We start from the raw sequence: 19,482 nt of genomic DNA, 5'->3' as shown, positions 1-19,482 counted from the left end.
GAGCCCCAGCTGGCTTGTCTGTAAACAGGAGTAATAACACCCGCCCAGCCAGCTGCACAGGGTTGTTGGGAAGACTAAATGAGCTGAACCCACTGAGCACTGTGGTCATTATCATTAGTCATGGCATTTAGAGGCGCAGGGCACCTTGGTGTTGCCTTACCCAGAGCCACACTCTACAGATGTGGAGAGCGGCACGCAGATAAGGGAGGCAGCTGTCCATGGGTCTTGCAGCAGGTCGCTGGGCCAGAACCCACGTCTAGGGCCTGCTACCTGTCTGCGTGAAGACACTCCGAGGTTTGCACAAAGGTAAGCCTGGGGACCTGGGTGGTCAGGGTGTGGGAGGGATGTCCACAGCAGCATCTCTTTGCAGCACCATCCATGAACTACGTGGGGCAGCTGGCGGAGACAGTGTTTGGGACAGTGAAGGAGCTGTACCAGGGCCTGAACCCAGCCACGCTGAGCGGTGGCATCGACGTGCTGGTGGTGAAGCAGGTGGATGGCTCCTTCCGCTGCTCGCCCTTCCACGTGCGCTTTGGCAAGCTGGGCATCCTGCGGTCGCGGGAGAAGGTGGTGAGTGCTAGCTGGTTGAGGTGGCCGTCACAGAGTGGGCTTTCAAAGCCTAGAGAGGACCCAGGCCTCCCTTAGGTGGACATGCTTCCCTTCTTTTATATTTTCTTTGAAGGTTCTTGGGGTGGTTTGAAGTGTTGGTGGGGGGGATTCCCATCTCCCCATGGCAGCAGCATAGTGGGGCGGGCCCTGGTTCTAGGGCCCATCAGACCTGACTCCAGCTTACTAAGAACATGTCTGTGTGGTCTTGGTGAGCTGCTTCATGTCTGAGCCCAGGCACTTCCCAAGTACAAATGGCTACAATCTCACCTGCCTGGTGTGGTGCTGGGATGGCTTGGGAGGATTAACAGGAGCTGATATCACTGTCTCAGGCCAGGTATACAGTGACACTCCAACTGTCCCTTTGCCAGCACTCCCATAGCAAACCCTCACTGTCTTCACTGGGCCAGGTGAACGGACAGAGTTTTTTGTCCACACTGAGGTCTTGTGTATGAATAGAAGTCTGATGGACCCACATCTCCTTCACATTAGGCACCTGTGAACTTTCCAGAATCCTAACAGGGAAGTGTAACCTTGTGGGAGACAGTATAGCTAAGTGGTTAAGAGCTAGGGTTGTGGACTCAGACTTTCTGGGCTCATATCCTCTCTTGGCCACTGCCCAGCGAATTACTTAGCTCTTGTGAGCCGCAATTTCCTCATCCGTAAAATGGGAGAACGATAGGAGCTACTTTAAGGGGTTGTCGTGAAGATGAAAGGAGACAATCTATACAGAACACTATATAAAGTGCCCAGTACGTGGTGATCCTTGCCGTGGTTCATGCAGTCACCAGATGTTCGGGCACCGTCCTGGGGGCTGCTTAGCGGTGACAAGACAGATTACATTCCTGTTGTTGTGGGGTGCGGGAGGGAGAGGAACACGGAAACAAAGGAATCAGCAAGGTAACTGAGACAGTGATAAGTGCATTACAGCCCAGAGAGTGGGGTACCATGGGCGAGGGCAGTACAGCCCAGAGAGTGGGGTACCATGGGCGAGGGAGAGGGCAGTACAGCCCAGAGTGTGGCTGCCTCTCTGAGGAAGGAGAAATGGAGCAGGGACCCTCACTGGGGGGTGCAGCCAGGCACACAAGGGTCTGGGGGTGGAGAGGCTCTAGGCGAGGCCATGCTAGGGGGCCAGTGGGCTGGAGCGTGGGAGTAAGGCCCCGCTCCACCCCACTGCAGGTCGACATTGAGGTCAATGGGGAGCCAGTGGACCTGCACATGAAGCTGGGGGACAGCGGTGAGGCCTTCTTTGTCCAGGAGCTGGAGAGCGAAGAGGTGAGTGCCCCCGCTCTCGCCCACACCTGCCCTCCCGCCTGCACTGGTGCCCCTCTGGGCAGGGCCTTGGGGTTTGTCATGTCCCTGCCCCCAGACGCACCCCACTGGTGGGGGTCAGGTACGTGTGATATGCTGTCACAGCCCAGAGGAGGGGGATGGGCTGACTCTGTTCCAGGGGAAGCTGGGAGGAGTTTTTCAGGAGAGGGGGCACCTGGGCTGGCCCCAGAGGATGAAAAGGAAGCATTCCCCAGGCAGCTTGGAGAGAGGGGTGCCGAGGACTGGCTAGGGGGTGGAAAAGCATAAGGTATGGCTTATTCTAGGGGTGGTGCCAGAGAGGTATTGGGAGAAGGGAGACAAAGCCCAGCTCAAACCAATAGAGATGTTTAAACTCTTTTGAGCTTGACCAACTTTAATTGAGTACTTACTGTATGCCAGACCCTGTGCAGGGGACTTGGACAAGGCATGACCCCTGTCTTCAGGAAGGTTCCCAGACTAGTTTGGGAGACAGACAGACACATAAGCAACAGATACTGCCGTCACAGTGAAGGGGGTTGGCAGTAGGGCTGGGGATGGTCAAGGCAAGCTTCCTGGAGGAGGTGATACCTGGGCTGAGTCTTAAAGAAGAAGTAGGTGCCGCTGTAATAGATGTGGGCGGAGGAAGAGATGAGAGGCTGATGCCCAGGGTTCTGCCTGGGGCAGTGTGGAGGGTGCAGCACCCTGGCCTGCCAGGTCATGGGGTGGTTCCCTGGGATTGGGGCTGCCTTATGCTGTTAGGGAGCTCTGAGGCTGGCAGCTGCAAAGCTGCATTGCAGTCCCCTCTGTCCATCCTCTGTGCATGTTTTCCTGACCCTACATGAGCCCACTTCAGGGCCTGGGACTTCGGCAGGGCTCAGAATGACTGGGTGACAAGGGCGGCCTCCAAGCTCTAGCCCCCTCAGCTCTGTCCCTGGTCTGCTCCACAGGAACACGTGCCTCCCCGCCTGTGCACCTCACCCATCCCTTGGGGGGGCCTGTCTGGCTTCCCCCTGGACTCCCAGCTGGGCACAGCCGGTGAGCCTGAGGGCCCTGCTATGGTGGGTGCGGCCTCCACAGGACGGAAGAAAAGGCGGCGCAGGAGGAAGCCCAGGCTGAAGGAGGATGCGGTGGCAGCTGACTCGAGTTTGGAGGAGCTGGAGGCAGGCACCGACAGTGAGCCGTCCCCTCTGGACAAGCCGAGGCTGGAGCCCCCAGGGTGTTTAAGGACCAGGTAGGGGCCGAGGGAGTGGGGACAGCAACCTGGGGTTCAAATGCTGGCTCCTCTGCTGATGCTGTGTGACCCTCGGCAAGTCCCTTGACTTTTCTGGGCCTTGGTTGTTTACCTTCCCAAGTCCCTGACTTGTAGGTTCTGGTACCCTTCTGGGGGTGCCCTGTCTTGTCAGTGATCATTTCCCTGTGGCCCCTCAGCAGTGTCCAGTCAGAAGGGGAGTCTTTCCTGCAGGCCAAAGACATCTATCCCTACTCCGATGGGGAGTGGGCACCCCAGACCAGGTGAGAGTCTCCGAGCCAAGGTCCCACAGTGGTTTCCATTTGCTTTGTTCCGATGACCAATGACATAAACGTGATTAATGTGCTTACCTGCCATTTGTATATTTTCTTTGTCAAGTGTTTATTCAAGTCTTTTGCCTGTTATTTTTCTACTGGTTTACGTTCTTATTGTTGATTCGTGGGTGCTCTTTGTATATTCTTTATATCTTTACATATTCTTTATGTATTTTGGATCCAACGCAGGCATCATATGAGTTGCAAATATTTTTTTCCCAGGCTGAGGTGGGCTGCACAGGGGTAGCAGGATGGTTTGGGGGCCACTGAGTCCTTATTTCCTGCAGCCTCCCGGCAGGTGGGCTGACATCCCCTAAGAGCGACTCAGAGCTGGAGCTGCGGGCCTCAGAGCCCAGCCCCCTGAGAGCTAAGTCCCACATGCAGTGGTCCTGGGGGCGGCTGCCTAAGGTGAGTTCCTCCACTTCAAACCCCTACCCCTGCCTTTCAGGGGCTCTGAGGCCCGTGCGGGTCAGGATGGGAGTGAATGAGACTTGGGCTGTCTCCACAAGGCCTTCTAGGGCATGGGAGGCAGAACTTGCAGTGACCCACATCATCCCTGTTTGTTTGACTGAAGGTGGCTAAAGCTGAGCGGCCCGAGTCCTCGATGGCCCTTGAAGGCAACACTGAAGCAGCCTCTCCTCCTCCAGAAGGGCCCAGCATCCCCTCTGTCTCTGTGGCTGGCATGGACTCCTCAGGATACCCCATCCTGCAAACAGGGGCTGGCACTGACCTACTTCAGCCTGACACAGAGCCTCCCTCTCTGGTGGGCACCTCTTTCCCCACCCCACAGAGTGAGGAAACCAAGACTCAGAGCTCCGAGAACACGCGCCCCCCTCCTGCCTCAAAATCATGGAGCTGGGCAGCTCTGAAGGGCCCAGTTCCCACCGAGCCGCCAGCGGGGGTCTGCAGGAGGAGAGGTGAGTGATGGCGGGGCCCCACCCACTGCTTCCCTGGCCTTGGGTTATCCCCTGGGTGACTCTAGGACTTCAAGCACATTTTGAGCACCAACTGTGTGCCAGGCACTGTGCAGGGCATCAACCCTCATGGGGCTCATGGTCCAGGTTAGGGGTGGGGACAGACAACACCTGCCTAAACAAGAAAGAGCATGGTATGGACGATGTGACAGAGGGCGATCAATTGGGAAAGAGGGGTTATTTATATTGCACGGTCAGGGGAGGCCTCTTTGAGCGAGTGATGCTCGAGCAGAGATGCGGAAGGTAAAAAGCCATCCAGGAGAGGAATGTTGTTAGGTGCCGCTAAGTCATCTCCGACTCGTGGCGACCCCATGTACAACAGAACGAAACGTTGCCTGGTCCTGCGCCGCCGTCATGATTGTTAGGTATGCTTGAGTCCGTTTTTGCAGCCACTGTGCATTTTGAGTGTCTTCCAACCTAGGGGGCTCATCTTCCAGCACTATATTGAATATTATTCTGTTGTGATTCATAGGGTTTTCACTGGCTAATTTTCAGAAATAGATTGCCAGGGCTTTATTCCTAGCCTGTGTTAGTGTGGAAGTTCCACTGAAACCTGTCCACCATGGGTGACCCTGCTGGTATTTCAAATACTGGTGGCATAGCTTCCAGCATCATTGCAACATTCAAGCCACCACAGTACAACCAACCGACAAAGTGAGGAATAGGGGAAAAGAGTTCTAGGCCATGAGATGGGAGAGAGGGTTCACGTTCTAGGAACCAAGGCGCCCACGAGTCTTGAGTGAGGCAGGGGAAAGGGCTGGGAGGAAGCTGGCGAGATGAGCAGAGGCCACACCATCCCAGCTCACAGCTGGGGTTTACCCTAAGAGTGGAGGGAAAGCACTCGGGTTGCACTGCCCAAATCAGTAGCCACTGCCTCTATGTGGCTACTTAAAATTTACTTAAAATTAAACGAAGTTAAAAATTCCGTTTCTCCATCTCGCACTAACCACATTTCCAGTGCTCAGTAGCCACATGTGCTGGTGGCTCCCGTGTTGAACAGCACAGACACGGAACCTTTCCATCATCGCAGACAGTTGTATTGGCAGTGCTGTGTCAGAGGCCTCACAGGGGAAGGAGGCACAGCTGCTCACACTGCTGAGCACATGCTGAATCTAAGGTGTCCCCTCCTCTGTCCTCAGGCTCCCTGAAAAGAAACGAGCACCTGGGCCCCAGTGACATCTACCTGGACGACTTGCCCTCCCTGGACTCTGAGAATGTGACCCTTTACTTGCCCCAGAGGTGCCTGAGTCCTGGGTACCTGGGCTGTCTTGGGTTCGGGACACATCAGGTCTTCCATCAAGGGACTGGGAGCAGTGGGGACCCTCTGCCCAGCCACCTTGTATTCATGTCACCATTGGCTCTTTTGTCCTCAGTAACTATGAGTTGGGGGCCAGGAGGTGGAGTGAACCCAGCAACCAGAAGCTCCTGGGGGACCCTAAACCTGAACACGTGCCAGAACCCACTCCAGACACAGTGGACACAATAGCGCTGTCCCTCTGTGGGGGACTGGCTGACAGCCGGGACATCTCCCTGGGTATGTGTGAGCGTGGCCTGAGCCCTTTTGAGGATAAGCGCTACGCCCAGGGGGCCAAGGGGTTCAGTGAAGACCCCAGAGTGTGTGGCAGCAGAGGTAAGGCTGGACCGGCCTCCCCACCCATCTCTGTGGAGCTTAGTCTCAGTCAGCAAGGGTGGTGTTCCCAAGTCACCGCAGAGCAAACGCTCAGTGTTGAGTGGTGACGATGCGGATCCAGGATGAGCCCAGGGTGGGGACAGCAGGTGCAAAAGCCACAAGGTAGGGAGGAGCCCGCCGGGTAAAGACCCAACTGGCAGGAGCTGTATGGCTAGAGTGCGGCTCTCACAGGCGGGTCTGCTGGCCTCACCCTCACTCCCTGCCTCTGTGCCCAGAGAAGTTCAGCCAGCACGTCGTCTCCTACCAGGACCTCACGGAAAACCCCAGCCTCCTGGACGACCCCAACCTTGTGGTGAAAATCAATGAGAAGTGAGTACTGGGGCTGGGCTCCTGGCCACCCACGAGTCACCCCACGTTCAGGACCCTGTGGCTGTTGCAGCCCCTGTTTTCTCTCTCCAGGCATTATAACTGGGCTGTGGCTGCCCCCATGATCCTCTCCCTGCAAGCCTTCCAGAAGAACCTGCCCGAGGTAATGATTAGGACACCACTGGGCCTGCTGGGAAAGTGGCCATAGCCTCGGGGTGGGGGCCCTTGGCAAGAAAGTGGGGGGTGGGCAGAGATGGCCTCTGGGGGAGGAGACAGGTCCCCCCATCCTTGCCTTTATCCTTTGGGGATAGAGCCGCACCCTTCTTTAGTTTCCTGACCATGGCTGAATGCTAAAGGATTTTGGCCTTTGCGTCACAGGGGCTCAGGACAAACCTGAGGGGCATACACATCCAACAGATGCTGAACAGGGACATGCCTTCCATGGGAGGTTTCTGGATCAGGAAGACAGAGGCCCCCCACCCCCACTCTTCTTGCCCTGAGAACCCCTCCTGGCTGGGCTAGAGGAGTTTGCTTGCTTTATCAACATTCAATGTTTGTTGAGTATCTACTGCGCACCAGGCCCAGGCTGGGCACAGTCATGAACTAAACAGTCCTCATGCTCGTAGGAAGAGGGAGTTAATCAGAGTCAGTCAGATGAATATGTAATTCAGTTGTGAGTGCTGGGAAGGAGAGGTCTGGGGTGCTTTGAAAGCCACAACAGGAGGTTTGCTGAGGAAGTGCCCGCTGGGCTGAGATCTGAGGACAACTAGGCCATAACCAGGTGAGGGGCAGGGAACAGCAGGTGCAGATGCCCAGAGGTGGGAAGGAACACAGCCTCTTTAGTCCCCACGAGAGGCTCCACCCTGGTCCTCCTAGGCCACCTTCCCTCACTCTTAGAGAACAGTGCCTTCCAGGTCAGCAAAAGCCTGTACCGACTTGCCCCTGCCCCTTCTGCCCCTCTGGGAGCCATTCAGAGCCCTGCTCTGGTCTGACCCATTGTTCTCGTTCATTTGGGTTTGCCCAAAGAACATCACCAACCAGATGTCGAAGCTGGTGCCTCCCTTTGGTGATGATCAGCTCCTTCCCTGGCATTCCTGGCTGGCTCTGGGTCTGCGCTTAGGGCCTGTGGTCACTCCCCTACTTGGCTCTCCTTACCTTACTCGGACAGACCCACCACTTGAGGTCCCTGGGAAACTCCCTCAAACCCATTTCCAGCTCAGGTGAGCACCCTGGTCAAGCCACCCTGAGCCCATGTCTTCCTGACTTGGGTTCTCCCTTCTGCATCTGTAGGATGCTATGTCTCCCAGATGGACGTTGGCCTGGGCTCTCCCTGAGGCTATCTTGTACAGACCACAAAGTCATCTTGTCCAAGCCAGACAATGATGGTAGCATACGGAGAGGGATACTGTTCATAGGATAGGACCACTGACCTTAGGTTAAGGGAAGTATTGGCCATAGACTGTCCTTCCTGCTGCCACTTGGTGGCATCATGCAGGGAGTACCAGATCTTGAGAAACTCCCAAAACACTACCTTCAGTTACTCTAGTAGGGATACTGACCCACAAGATATGGAGGCCAAGGCTGGACTAGAGCTGGGAGGCCAGGGCTGGGGAGGGGGCAGGAAGGACCCTTGGTCTCCTGTGTATAGCTCTGTGAGTCATTGCTTAGAGCCCCAGGATGGAGGCGAGTGTGCTTCCTCAGCCTCCAGATATTGACAGCACCTTGCTGTAGGGTCGCCTCCGACCCTGGGCATGTGGGGGGCCCTGAGGGCAGTGTGAGGTAGGTTTGTGTTGTACAGGAAGAAAATACCATGGATTTCATCTGCCCGCAGAGCACTGTGGGCAAGCTGGAGAAGGAGAAGATGCCTCAGAAGGGTGGGCGTTGGTGGTTTTCCTGGCGATGCAGGGATCTTCCCGCTGAAGAGGTAGGTGGTCATGCTCGTGGGGTGGGGCCAGCCCAGGGCAGGGAGCAGGGTTCACTAGATGGGCGTTCTTCCCACAGCGCAGTGCCCAGAAGGAGAAGACCACAGCCAGGGAGACACGGAGGTGAGTTAGACCTCCCGGTTGGGGCTGTGCAGCCAGGGCTGGAGCCTGGGAAAGCACTTGTACACCCACCCGTTTCCCTGAGAAATGTCCCAAAGTCCCCTAGTCATGAGATGGCAGAGCTGGAACAAATGGGGATCAGACTCCTGGGCCTACCGTATTCAGGAGGGGCAGGGCCACCCCCACCCCAGCCTGTAGCTGGGACTGACCTTGCTTCCTTCTTTCACCTCCAAAGTGACCCAGAATGTCTGAGATTGGGTGGGGGTGACAAGGATAGGCCAACTGAAGCCAAATCAGGTATGGCTGGGAATAAACCCTAACAAGCACCTGTAGGCTTTTCATGTAAATATTTCCAAGGCAGGCCCTGGCATCCGCTGGCTGTGGAGGGTGCAGACTGAGGCCTGGGTGCCCTGCATCTTGGGTCCAGCTCTGCTGTCACATTGGGTGTAGACTGTGGGCCAGTCCCTGTCTCTGCCACCATCAATGGATGGTGGCTGGAGGGAAGGAACCCTGATAGCCTGGGCTGTCTGGAGGAACAGGCCAAGGCCTTGTGGCCTGGGCTGAGGGTGGGTGTCTCCTGGGAGTGCTGGGCCCTCAGCTAGGGGGAGGTGGCCTGAGAGCCTGGGCTGCCCGCAGGGAGGAGGCAGACATCCTGAGCAGCGAGGACGACGGTCCAGACAGCCCCATGATCCTCAAGGCCCCCTCCCTACCACGCTCACCTCCAGCCTACACTCCCACCTACAAGAAGTCCCTCCGCCTCTCCTCCGAACAGATTGTAAGTGTGCACAAGTGTGTTCCTGTGTGTGGCAGGGCTGAGACTATTCTGTCCCAGAGTCCCTCAGTTCCATGGAGCCACGTGTTCACCAAAGGCCAGAATCTATTCCTTGGATACCTCCAGGGGTGGGGGACTCACTCACACACAAGCCAGCCCATTTCCCTGTCATATGCTCTGACTGAAAAAGCTTCCTCTTATGTCGTCCTGAAATCTCTACTTTCAGTGGGCCAGCTGGCTTGGGTTCTGCCCTTGGAAGCCACAACTCAGGAGTCAAAGCCTGCTGACAGCCCCCCAGATTGTGGCAACCCTGGTCCCCCAAGCTGTGTCTTCTCTGAGCTCAGTGACTGGTGGCTCCATGGTTAGGGAGGTGCCAAGGGGGTCTGGCCAGCCCGACACAGAGCAGGATGCCATCTGCCTGGTACCCTGGGGGCTCACATCCAACCTGGGGTTTACCAGGGCCCTGAAGGCTTGGTCACCTCGTTTTGGCTGAGCGCTGCCCCAACCCTACTCTATGGGTCATGTACAGGGCTCGGTCTCTCTTTAGGAGAGTGTGGAGGCAGGTACCCTAGCCCCAGGCAAGAGGCTGCCCGTGAAGATTCCCGCAGGGCCCTGATCTATGGTGTGGGGTCTCCTGCCAAGAGCAGTGCTGCTGCCATGGGGCTAACCTGAGAAGCCTGGTCAGGGAGTCATGGCCGGGCTGCATCTGTGGTTTTATTTCAAAGGGGAGAGAAGGGAGGTTAGGGCTCCTGTGCCCCGGCACCCTGCAGGGCCCCAGCCAGTGCTCCCTTGCTGCCTCCTCACGGCCACCCTCTGCCCACATGGGTGTCTCTGTGTGGCTGTCTCTGAGAAGTTCAGGAAGGTTCCCTGAGTTGGGAGTAAGTGGCAAATAAGAAGTTTGTGGGGACAGAAGACCACAGCATGGGCTAGGCTTCCAAACAGAGGGTTGGCCACACCCAGCTGCAGCCAGTCACAGCTCCCCTTCTGCCTGGCCCTAGAGGCGCCTGAACCTGCAAGAAGGCGCCAACGACGTGGTTTTCAGCGTGACCACCCAGTACCAGGGCACCTGCCGCTGCAAGGCCACCATCTACCTCTGGAAATGGGACGACAAGGTTGTCATCTCTGACATCGATGGCACCATCACCAAGTGAGGCCCGGCCAGCTGGCCGTGGGGAGGGGGCCTGGGGACCTGCCTCCTCTATCTGGACGGGTGTGGTGGGGCTGTACCCGTGGAGCATGAGGGCAGCAGGGCTGCCTCGGAGTAACCCCCTCCTCTCTGGTTCTAGGTCAGACGCTCTGGGCCACATTCTGCCCCAGCTGGGGAAAGACTGGACACACCAGGGCGTCACCAGTCTCTACCACAAAATCCACCTGTGAGTGCCCAGGCAGGGGCAGGGTAGGGCCCCCTGCCATGGGAGGGGTGACAGGAAGCCTCTGTTCCAGGAAGCTGAGCTTGGGGCAGGGCTAGAGCCAGGCCCCCACCTATGGGAGGGAGTGACGAGCTCTGTTCTCTCGTCTGGAGAGCTGGGCGTGAGGGACCGGCAGGCCCATCAGGGAGAACCTGGGGCGGGTGCCTGGAGAGCTCAGACCCACTTACTAGTCCTCAGTTCTGTGAGTGACTCATCTCCCTGGGGCTGTGTTCCAGGATCCGAGTCTCACTGCTGGCCTTCCTGCTGTAGGGAGGCCCACAGAGTTGCCCGAGCCCTCGTGCATCGTGGTCCTCAGGACTTAGTCCATGCTCCTTCCAACTGGGACAGCTGCTGAGGCCACCTCTCAGTCCTGGCCCAGCTGTTTCCCTGAGTCCCCTCCTGACAGAGGCCTCTGGGCTTGGAAGTTGGAGCCCCAGAGTTGGGTTAGATTGGCCCAAAGCCAAGAGGATGTGATGGGGGAAGGCTGGTCTCTAATGAGGGAAGGCTGGTCTCTGATGGCTCTGTGCCACCCCCACCCCAGAAATGGGTACAAGTTCCTGTACTGTTCTGCGCGGGCCATCGGCATGGCTGACCTCACCAAGGGGTACCTGCAGTGGGTGAGCGAGCGGGGCTGTGGTCTCCCCAAGGGCCCCATCCTGCTATCTCCCGGCAGCCTCTTCTCCGCCCTCCACAGGTAACTACCCCGACACTATAGAAGCCCATGACCCCTTGGAGGGAGGGGCAGACCCACTGCCAGCCTAGGCCAGGCCAGCACTGGGCCTTGGGTATCAGCTGAGGGCTGGGTCCCGGCCCACAGTTGCCTGACCTTGCCTCCCTCCCTGGTTTCTACCCCTCCTCACCCCGATCCCTTCCTGTGACACTGGCTGCCCCAGAGAGGTGATTGAGAACAAGCCGGAAGTGTTCAAGATCGCCTGCCTGAGTGACATCCGGCAGCTGTTTCTGCCCTACGGACAGCCCTTCTATGCCGCCTTTGGGAACCGGCCCAACGTGAGGTGTCCCCTCCCCGCTGGCTGAGCTACCTCCTCCTCACCTCCCAGCCGGCCTCTGTTCAACTGGCCCCTTCTTGTCCCCCACAGGATGTCTCTGCCTATTGGCAGGTGGGCCTCCCTGAGTCTCGCATCTTCACAGTCAATCCACGGGGAGAGGTCATCCAGGAGCTCATGAAGAGCCACAAATCCACGTGAGGCCAAACACCGCCGCGTGTGCCCTGGGCCTACCTCTCCCTGGGCCCCCATCTCACCTCCCCACCCGGGACTCTGTCCTCCATCCTGGGGCTCCCACGCATGACGTGGTCTCCACCTGACATGGCGGGGGCCGTGGCCTTGTGGCCACTCGGATTCTCAGTGCCCGCCCCGTTCTGCCTGTAGGTACGAGCGGCTTGGCGAGGTGGTCGAGCTCCTCTTCCCGCCTGTGGCCCGTGGCCCCAGCACAGACCTGACCGAGCCAGAATACAGCAACTTCTGCTACTGGCGGAAGCCCCTGCCAGATGTGGACCTGGACTCCCTGGCCTGAGCCTGCCCTGCCTCTCTGGCCTGGCCCAGAACAGACTGGGTGTCCCAAGACATAGGGGTAGAAGTGGGGTACCATGGGGCCAACGAACTGAAGGGGAGGAGGGGGCTGTGGACTAGCTGGCACAGAGACCCGCCCCACTCCTCCGTGTCCTGTCTCTTGCCTCTGCCAGCTGAGTGGCAGGGGGTGGGCAAATGCTCCAGGCCTCAGTGTGGCCCTGGCCTGTAGCAATTAAATGTATGTCATCTGGGCCCTTTCAGGGTTCTTTGTGCTCTTGGTGTTTCTGTCCCTGTCACCCTGGGGCCTTGGCTCAATTCCTTATGGGGCAGGGAGAAGAGGGAGCCCACTGAGGCTGGAGGCCTAAGGCAAGGGTTGGGGCTGCCCTGCAGCAGCAGTGGGGAGAGGGAGCCTGGATTATATGTACTGTCTGAAGCCAGACCCTTCCACCAGCCCTGGCCCCTTCCCACGTCACTGTCTCTCTCTTGCTAGCTAGCATCTCAGCACATGAGACCACTCCAACCCTGGGCACTCTGCTGCCTGCCCTACCAGCAGCAGGGAAGTGGGGGGTGGTTCTTGGACACTGTCAGGGCCATGAGAGTGTGGCCCCTACTCAGCTGCCACCCTTGCTTCTCTGAGCACCTTCCTTGACTGCCCTGAGCCCTGCGGGATAGGTGGGTGTTGGCCTGGCTGCCCACCCCGGCCTTTGTGGGCAGTTCCGTGCTCACGTGGTTGCTGAGGGCTCTTGTCCGAGGAGCTGGGGGATGCAGGGCTGACACCCACTCTAGTCCCCTCCCAGTTATCCCTCCTACCCCCCCACGTCGCTGGTGAACACAGCGCTGTTAGATGGGCTAGAAGCTTTAATCCAGAACCGCCCTCCCCCAACAGTTCCCAAGTGGAGGGCAGAATGTCGAGGCAGGGCTGTGGGGACCTGCAGAACGGCACACCAGGGCCTCTGCTGCTGTGGGGGAAACTGAGGCAAGGAGCCTGAGCAGACACAGGCGTAAAGCCTCTGGGAAGTGTGCAGGCCTGATGGACACCTGTTTTCAGATTGTCCCTCCATGTTAGGATAGTTACTGTGTGAGTATCCTAGCAGGGCTGGGGTTCTGCAGGGGTGTTGGGAGCAAGGCCTGGATCCCCTTCTCTCCAGCTGTGGCCCCTCCCGAGGATCTGGCCACATTCAGGCCGTGTTGTACATGAGGACCACTCTCTGGAGAGAGGCCCTGACTTGGGGGGGAGGATCTTCCCAAAAAATGGAAGGAAGAGGGTCATGTGGGGCTACGGGAAAAAAAAAAAAAACCCGTTGCCGTTGAGTCGATTCCGACTCATAGCGACCCTATAGGACAGAGTAGAACTGCCCCGTAGAGTTTCCAAGGAGCTGCTGGTGGATTCGAACTGCCAACCTTTTGTTTAGCAGCCAAGCTCTTAACCACTGTGCCACCATGTGGGGCCAGAGTGCCCTGAAAATACTTCTGGGGAAGGAAAGGAAAAGGATAAATTGGGATTGGGGTCCCCAAACACATCACCTGGACCCAATCTGAGATTCTACAGCTGCCTACGCCTTCACCTTGGGAGAGGAGCAGGAGGAATAAACAGCACTCTTGGCTGAGTCTCTGTGTTTCCATTTCGTCCTGGAGGACCTGTGAGGAGCTGGAACCCCCCAGCAGGACCTGCTCCTCGGTGCAGGAACAGCAGCCGGAAGCTGCCACGGGTGAGAACAGTTCCGGGGGCATCACCTTCCCATGCAAGCCCAGCCTGGACAGCCAGGGACAGAAGCCAAGGGGAGAAGGGAGGAATCGTGAGTGCAGGGCCAAGGAAACCAAAAGCCTCCGCGAGCTGGGGGCTATTGCTTGTGAGCAAATGGAGACATGGGCAGAGCCACTGTCTGAGAGCCAGACTGTAGGTCTTTGCAGAGTTACTGGCTCTGGGGTGTCTGCAGAGGAGCAATTTGCAGACCATGGAATTGAAGTCTCCTGAGTCTACTCCTGCCTTCAGACACAGCATTCTTGCCTTGACCACTATTCTGCATTGTTCAGTTTGTGCAGCACCAAGCGTGGATTTTGGTGGCTGGGAGTGTCATGTGGTGCTGGACCAAGCCCATTTCTTCTGTGGCCTCTGAAGTGGCATCCACGCTGGGGGAGGCTAGGAGGCACAGCTGTGCAAGGCTGGCTCTGGGATGCCATTCCCAGGGCTGGTGGGCTCTGCGGGGTAGGTCCTGTCCACCCACTTAGTTGGCTCGCCCTGGCCGCTCCTGCTCAGCCAGCTTGGCCCGGCAGTCTAGCAGGTCATCCTGGAGGCGGGCGATGTCCTGTGTGTGCTGGGCCAGCGTGCGGTTCAGCTGGTCCACATGGCCCCAGAGGCCCTCCCTCAGCTTATGCGGCTCAGTGGACAAGCTGTCCAGGCTGGTGGCCAGCAGGCCCAGCCTCCCACATGCACCCTCCACTTGTGCCACCCTCCGGTCAAAGTGGCCCACTGCATGCTGAAGCTCCTGGGCTGTGTCCTGGCAGCGGCTCAGCCCACCAGCCACATTGGCCACGCCAGCCTTGAGTTGCTCCAGCTCCCCCTGCAGGCTCAGGACCTGCCTGTGGCCGGCCCGAAGTCGTGAGCCCTGGCTGCTGACCTGCTCCTGGATGGCATGGACCTCAGCTTCCACCTTGCGTTCCCGCTCGTCCAGGGACGTGTTGGCAGCTAAGAAGGCATCAGAGTACTGGCTGATGGAGTCGCTGAGGCCCGTGAGTGACTTGCTCACTGAGTTCAGATTGACCTTGAGCAGGGTGATCTCGCCTTGGAGTGAGCTGCCTGTTGCTCCTGCCAGCTGCCCTTGGACCTCAGCCATGGTGCCATTGAGCTGTCGGAGCAGGGCTGCATGGCTGGCCACCTGGAGCAGGAGGGCCTCGCTTTGGCTCTGCCAGGCCTTCACCTCTGCCACGAGGTTGTCCAGGATGGCTGAGGTGGTGCTGGGGGCACACGAGGTCTCCAGCGAAACCAGCCGTTGTTCCAGCACGGCCAGTTCCGACTGTGTGAGGGGCTGTGTAGACCCGCCCGGCAGGGAGCTGTCATGGCTCAGCTCCCCAGCCAGCGTCACCAGGCGCTCCTCGAGGCTCTGCACCCGCTCTTCCAGTGTGGCCCCAAAGCCACCCACGCCCCATCCCCCCCCCTCCTCCACCCCCAGACAGCAACCCCTCACTCCACTCTCCGTCCCATTGAGGGTCTCCAGGCCCTCGAGCCGCCCATCGAGTATGGCAGCAGAGAGCCGAGTGAGCTCACCCCCAGAGGGGGGGCTGCGACCCCTCTGGGCCTCCGTAATCACCTGTAGGTTTCGCTCAAGGCTGTCCACGCGGGCGCCAATTAGGGCCAGGTGACCACAGCAGCTGCCCCCACCAGCCACACTCAGGCCCTGCAGCCGGGTGCCCAGCTGGGAGAGCTCCCGGCGCAGGGCCAGCTCCCGGCCGTCCAGGCTCTGGTGCAGCCTCCGGCTGGCCGCCTGGCCCTCCTCACACTGCTGCCGCACCTCCCGCACCCGTAGGTCACACTCACTCTGGACAACTTGCAGCTTCTGCTCGAAGCCATCTAGCAGGCCACCCCAGAGCTGGTGCAGCCGGCGGTCCACATACTCCTCCAGCAGGGCCAGGGAGGTGAGTGGGGACGGTGGGGCCTCCCGCAGTCTCTGCAGGTGAGCCTCGTGGCCCAGGGCCAGCCCGTGCACCTCGTCCAGCAGTTGCATCTTGGTCTGCAGCGTGTTGCTCACCTCTGTCACCTTGCCCAGGATCTCGTCCAGGGGAGGTGTGAGCGGCCCTCTGGCTCTGCCTCCTGAGCCCACAAACCCCTCGGGGACGACCCCAAAGCCCACGGGGGCAGCAGGAGCCCTGGGGCCACCTCTCATTCTGTTGGGGTCCTCGTGGCTGGCCACCAGGCCACTGAGAGTACCATATGCTTGTGCCAGGCGCTGGACATCACCCTCCAGGCGCTCCAGCCGTTCCCCAAACAGCCCTGGCCCTTTCCTTCCTGGGAAAGAGGAGGAGAGAACCCCAGCTTGTCATGTCCCTCAGCTGCCCAAGGTTTTCTGTTCTAAGCCAACCTTTCCATGGGAATAGCCCACTTTTGCCTTGGGGAAGGGTACTGAGGCTCACCCTCATGCCCACCAGTCACTGCATCCTCCCCAGCCCTGCCAGAGCCCAGCCTGGGTCAGTCCCTTTCCCACTTCCCCCGCTGAGTCCAGGAAACCAATCACCTTGGTAAGGTCTCTGTGGGCAGACTCACCATGGGGGCTGGCGGCCACTCTGCTGTAAGGAGGGGGCCTAGGGCCTGGGCTCAGCTGCCCCGAGGGAATCTGGGACTCGGGCTCTGGCTGGGGTGGGGCGGCCCCGTTGTCAGTGAGGTGCTCGGGGCAGCCTTCTCCAGCGAGGCCAGGGCAGCAACGCCAGGCGATGTCTGTCACTGTCTTGTAGCCGACCTTATATTTGGGTCTGAGCACCGTGCGGTACCTGAGCCCAGGAGGGGAAGAGGGTAGGGGGCAGGAGCTGGGTGGGTGCAGCCTAGCTCTGCCCCAGCCCCAGCCCTGCCTGGTCTTGTGACCCAAGGAACCTGCCTGTGGCCTGAGGTTCTTGCCTCCAGCTAGGCGACCTTGGTCAGTATTGAGGGCCACTCTCAGACACCTGTATGAAGCCTAGATCTTTCTCCCCCCCTCCCTGCCGGGTCTTTCCTTCTGTGCTTACGGTGAGAGGGTGGGGACAGGCCTTCCTGGGGCTCAGAGCCTTGGTGGGGGAGGATACAGATAGAAGCCCCACCTCATCCTATTTGCTGGGCGGTGGTGGGGAGGTAGCAGGGATTTAGCCCCAACACTCTCAAGACCACGTGGTTCCCATTTAGCTCATGCTGCCATGAGAAGTGCCACTGTGGCTTCTGTGGTACCTGCAGAATTCTGACAAAGCCCCACCCCAACCTGCATTTTGGAGGCATTGCCTGGAGCTAGGGCAGGCACCCCTCTCACTGTCCGGGGACCACTCTTGGCTTTTATCAGCTCCTCCTACTTCTTCCCACTCCTCCCTAGCCTACTCCATCAGCTCAGCAGGGAGGAGAAGGTGGTCCCCAGGGAGCAGGACAGACTCACGGGGGTACCTGTGTAGCCGTGTACCTGTTCACCCACTGATGCACTGGAGCAAACAGGCTGTTTTCGGGTACTCATTTAAACCTCTCCAGGTAGAGCCTTGTAGGGACCTGTGCATCCCACACCTGTCCACCTCCACAGGTCCTTGCACACAGCCCCACCTGCCTGGCCTGAGTCCCCTGCACTCTGGCTTCCACGCCCTCCCTCTTAGCCACCACAGCCCTTCCTGGGCTGCCCAGGCCCCCTTTGACATCAGCCATGGCTAGTATGACCTTCTGCTCTCTCCCCTCCCCCCACCCTCTATGGCACTTTCTCCTTACCTTGTGCTTCTCCCCTTGGAACCTTCCTCCTGTCCCCTTGTGGCTCTTGGGCTCCAGTCTGAGCCTACCCCTGTCTTCCTGCCACAACTTGTTCAAAACCTTTGGGGTCCTCTGTGGCCCCCTCCGTCTGGGGTCCTGATCCACTCTGGTCTATGTGGGGGCTAGGAAGGGATCTTTGGGGCCCAAGGAGCTACAGCCCTTTGTGAAGTTGGTGGCTGCTCTCAGCTGAAGGCAGGGCTGGGCCTTGTGTCAGGGGATCCTAATAGGTGGGATGGGGGTGCACTCACGTGACTGTCCCGGGGCACTTGGGGCCCCACCCACACTGCCGGTACTCAGCCTTTACATAGCTCTCTGCTCCCTCCTGTAGGATGCAGGTCACGTTCCTGTGCACCACGTAGGCACAGAGGGCTCTGCAGGGGAAAATGGCACCCTTGGAGTATCTGGCCTGGGCCAGGACCACTGAGGCTCTTACCCTCTCCCCACCTATCAGCCTCAGCAAGGGACCAGACCCCCTATCTCTCGTCTGTCCTTCCTCCTAACTTCTAGGAGCCGAAGCCCTTGGCCTGGGGTCCAGAATTTTCTGGCTTGGTCCCAGCTGCACTGCTGGTCTCTTGACCCCAGCTTCCCTGATGGCCTGGTCACTGGGCTAGGCATTGTACTGAACCAGGAGCCTGGTGTGGCGGCTATTCCTGTGGTCTGAGGTCCACCCTGGATTCCCCACATCTCCACTCTCCTCCAACCCCTTCACTGTTTCCAGCCTCCTGAACTTGGCTTTGGAGGTTCTGAGGTCCCAACTTAGTACATTCTCTGAGAGCAGGTTTCTCATTCTTGCTCTTCTGCCTCTTGGGAAAACATATCCCACCTTGTAGTCTTCCAGCCCCTGTCTTTGCTCCTGTTTTCTCTCTCACAGGCCAATTCTCATACCGCCTCCTCCAGGAAGGCTGCTCTGATTTGCCCAGGCCCACTGCGTGTCAGCTATGAGCCCAACACTCTCCTCCTACAATACCCCTCAAATTCAGCCACAGTCTTCACAAGACAGTGCCCCAGGCTGTGCCCCACTGGGGCCAGTTGACAAGCCACTGCCTTACTAAAGAAAATATGCTAAGGTAGTTCTGCTATGGAGTCTCAGCACATGCCCAGGCCCCAAAAGCCCCCACTAACTCTGCGGCCAAGCCACGAAGGGGCCCCCAAGGGGTTCCAGGAGCCTGGCTGACGGCGGGAGGGGTACCCGGCCACCGGGCACATGGCTCCATCTCCTATCTGGCGGGGCAGGGGAGAGATGGGAGGCCCCGGGGTGGGGGGAGCCCCGCGTGCTCCATGCACACATTGCCCTTCCTCCTCTCCCTCCACCTGGTCGGCTGCGCCCGGAGTTTGCACACAGCGCAGCTGGAAAATGTTACTTCGCTGGAAAGGTTTCCGCGGGCACTGCCAGGATCCCAGCCGCCGCGCCAGGCCCCCTCGGCAGATTTTTCTTCGCCAGCCCCGCAGCCTCCCGGAGCGTGAGGCGCCCGCGCGGGCAGGAGCTCGCCCCGGTGCCGCCCCCTCGGGTGTCTGGCGCCTCGCCGCCCTCGCGCAGGGTCCCGGCAGGTGAGAGCGGCGCCCGCGCCCCGTACCCCATCCCTCCGCTTCCCGCCCCGGCGCGGCCCGCGCTTACTTGTGTGGCCCCGGGCGCAGCCGCGGGCGCCATCCCGTCGTGTAGAGGCTGTAGCTAGAGGCCCCGGGCGGCGCGGGCCGCGCCAAGAGCTGGGTGCCCTTGGCCTGCACGCCTGAGAGCAGCGCCGCGACGGTGCATAGGCAGAAGGGCAGGCGGCGGGGGCCCATCGCGGCCCCGGCTCTCCACCTGGCTGTGCGGCGCCCCCCGGCGGTGTCCACCAGC

At 59.2% G+C, this 19,482-nt stretch overlaps 2 protein-coding genes across 2 annotated transcripts; one reads left to right on the top strand and one right to left on the bottom strand.

Annotated features, from left to right (window-relative positions):
• Positions 1-378: 378 nt before the first annotated feature.
• On the top strand, positions 379-12,185 carry LPIN3 (lipin 3). Its single transcript, XM_012559049.1, has 19 exons — positions 379-570; positions 1,786-1,881; positions 2,844-3,112; positions 3,325-3,408; positions 3,747-3,867; positions 4,034-4,376; positions 5,573-5,672; positions 5,807-5,967; positions 6,339-6,432; positions 6,523-6,592; positions 8,261-8,353; positions 8,431-8,474; positions 9,108-9,246; positions 10,242-10,390; positions 10,530-10,616; positions 11,194-11,346; positions 11,546-11,660; positions 11,750-11,853; positions 12,041-12,185. Exons 1-19 carry the CDS (start codon positions 379-381, stop codon positions 12,183-12,185), a joined length of 2,559 nt encoding a protein of 852 aa, XP_012414503.1.
• A 2,221-nt stretch (positions 12,186-14,406) lies between these two features.
• EMILIN3 (elastin microfibril interfacer 3) lies at positions 14,407-19,427 on the bottom strand. The gene is made up of 4 exons (XM_004370340.1): positions 19,261-19,427; positions 17,894-18,016; positions 16,440-16,663; positions 14,407-16,184 (listed from the first exon to the last, which is right to left on the bottom strand). Exons 1-4 carry the CDS (start codon positions 19,425-19,427, stop codon positions 14,407-14,409), a joined length of 2,292 nt encoding a protein of 763 aa, XP_004370397.1.
• Between the last annotated feature and the right edge of the window lie 55 nt (positions 19,428-19,482).

Source organism: Trichechus manatus, unplaced genomic scaffold (assembly GCF_000243295.1).
Source record: "Trichechus manatus latirostris isolate Lorelei unplaced genomic scaffold, TriManLat1.0 scaffold00008, whole genome shotgun sequence".
Lineage (NCBI taxonomy): Eukaryota > Metazoa > Chordata > Mammalia > Sirenia > Trichechidae > Trichechus > Trichechus manatus.
This window is presented reverse-complemented; position numbering and strand designations above follow the sequence as displayed.

What these genes read in the sequence shown, in the direction of transcription:
- LPIN3 (XM_012559049.1), top strand. Translation starts at nt 379, where the DNA reads ATGAACTACGTGGGGCAGCTGGCGGAGACAGTGTTTGGGACAGTGAAG. An exon ending in CCTTTGGGAACCGGCCCAAC is followed by an intron (nt 11,661 to 11,749) that starts GTGAGGTGTCCC and finishes TGTCCCCCACAG; the next exon opens with GATGTCTCTGCCTATTGGCA. An exon ending in ATGAAGAGCCACAAATCCAC is followed by an intron (nt 11,854 to 12,040) that starts GTGAGGCCAAAC and finishes TTCTGCCTGTAG; the next exon opens with GTACGAGCGGCTTGGCGAGG.
- EMILIN3 (XM_004370340.1), bottom strand. Translation starts at nt 19,427, where the DNA reads ATGGGCCCCCGCCGCCTGCCCTTCTGCCTATGCACCGTCGCGGCGCTG. An exon ending in CTGCGCCCGGGGCCACACAA is followed by an intron (nt 18,017 to 19,260) that starts GTAAGCGCGGGC and finishes TTTCCCCTGCAG; the next exon opens with AGCCCTCTGTGCCTACGTGG. An exon ending in AGTGGCCGCCAGCCCCCATG is followed by an intron (nt 16,185 to 16,439) that starts GTGAGTCTGCCC and finishes CCTCTTTCCCAG; the next exon opens with GAAGGAAAGGGCCAGGGCTG.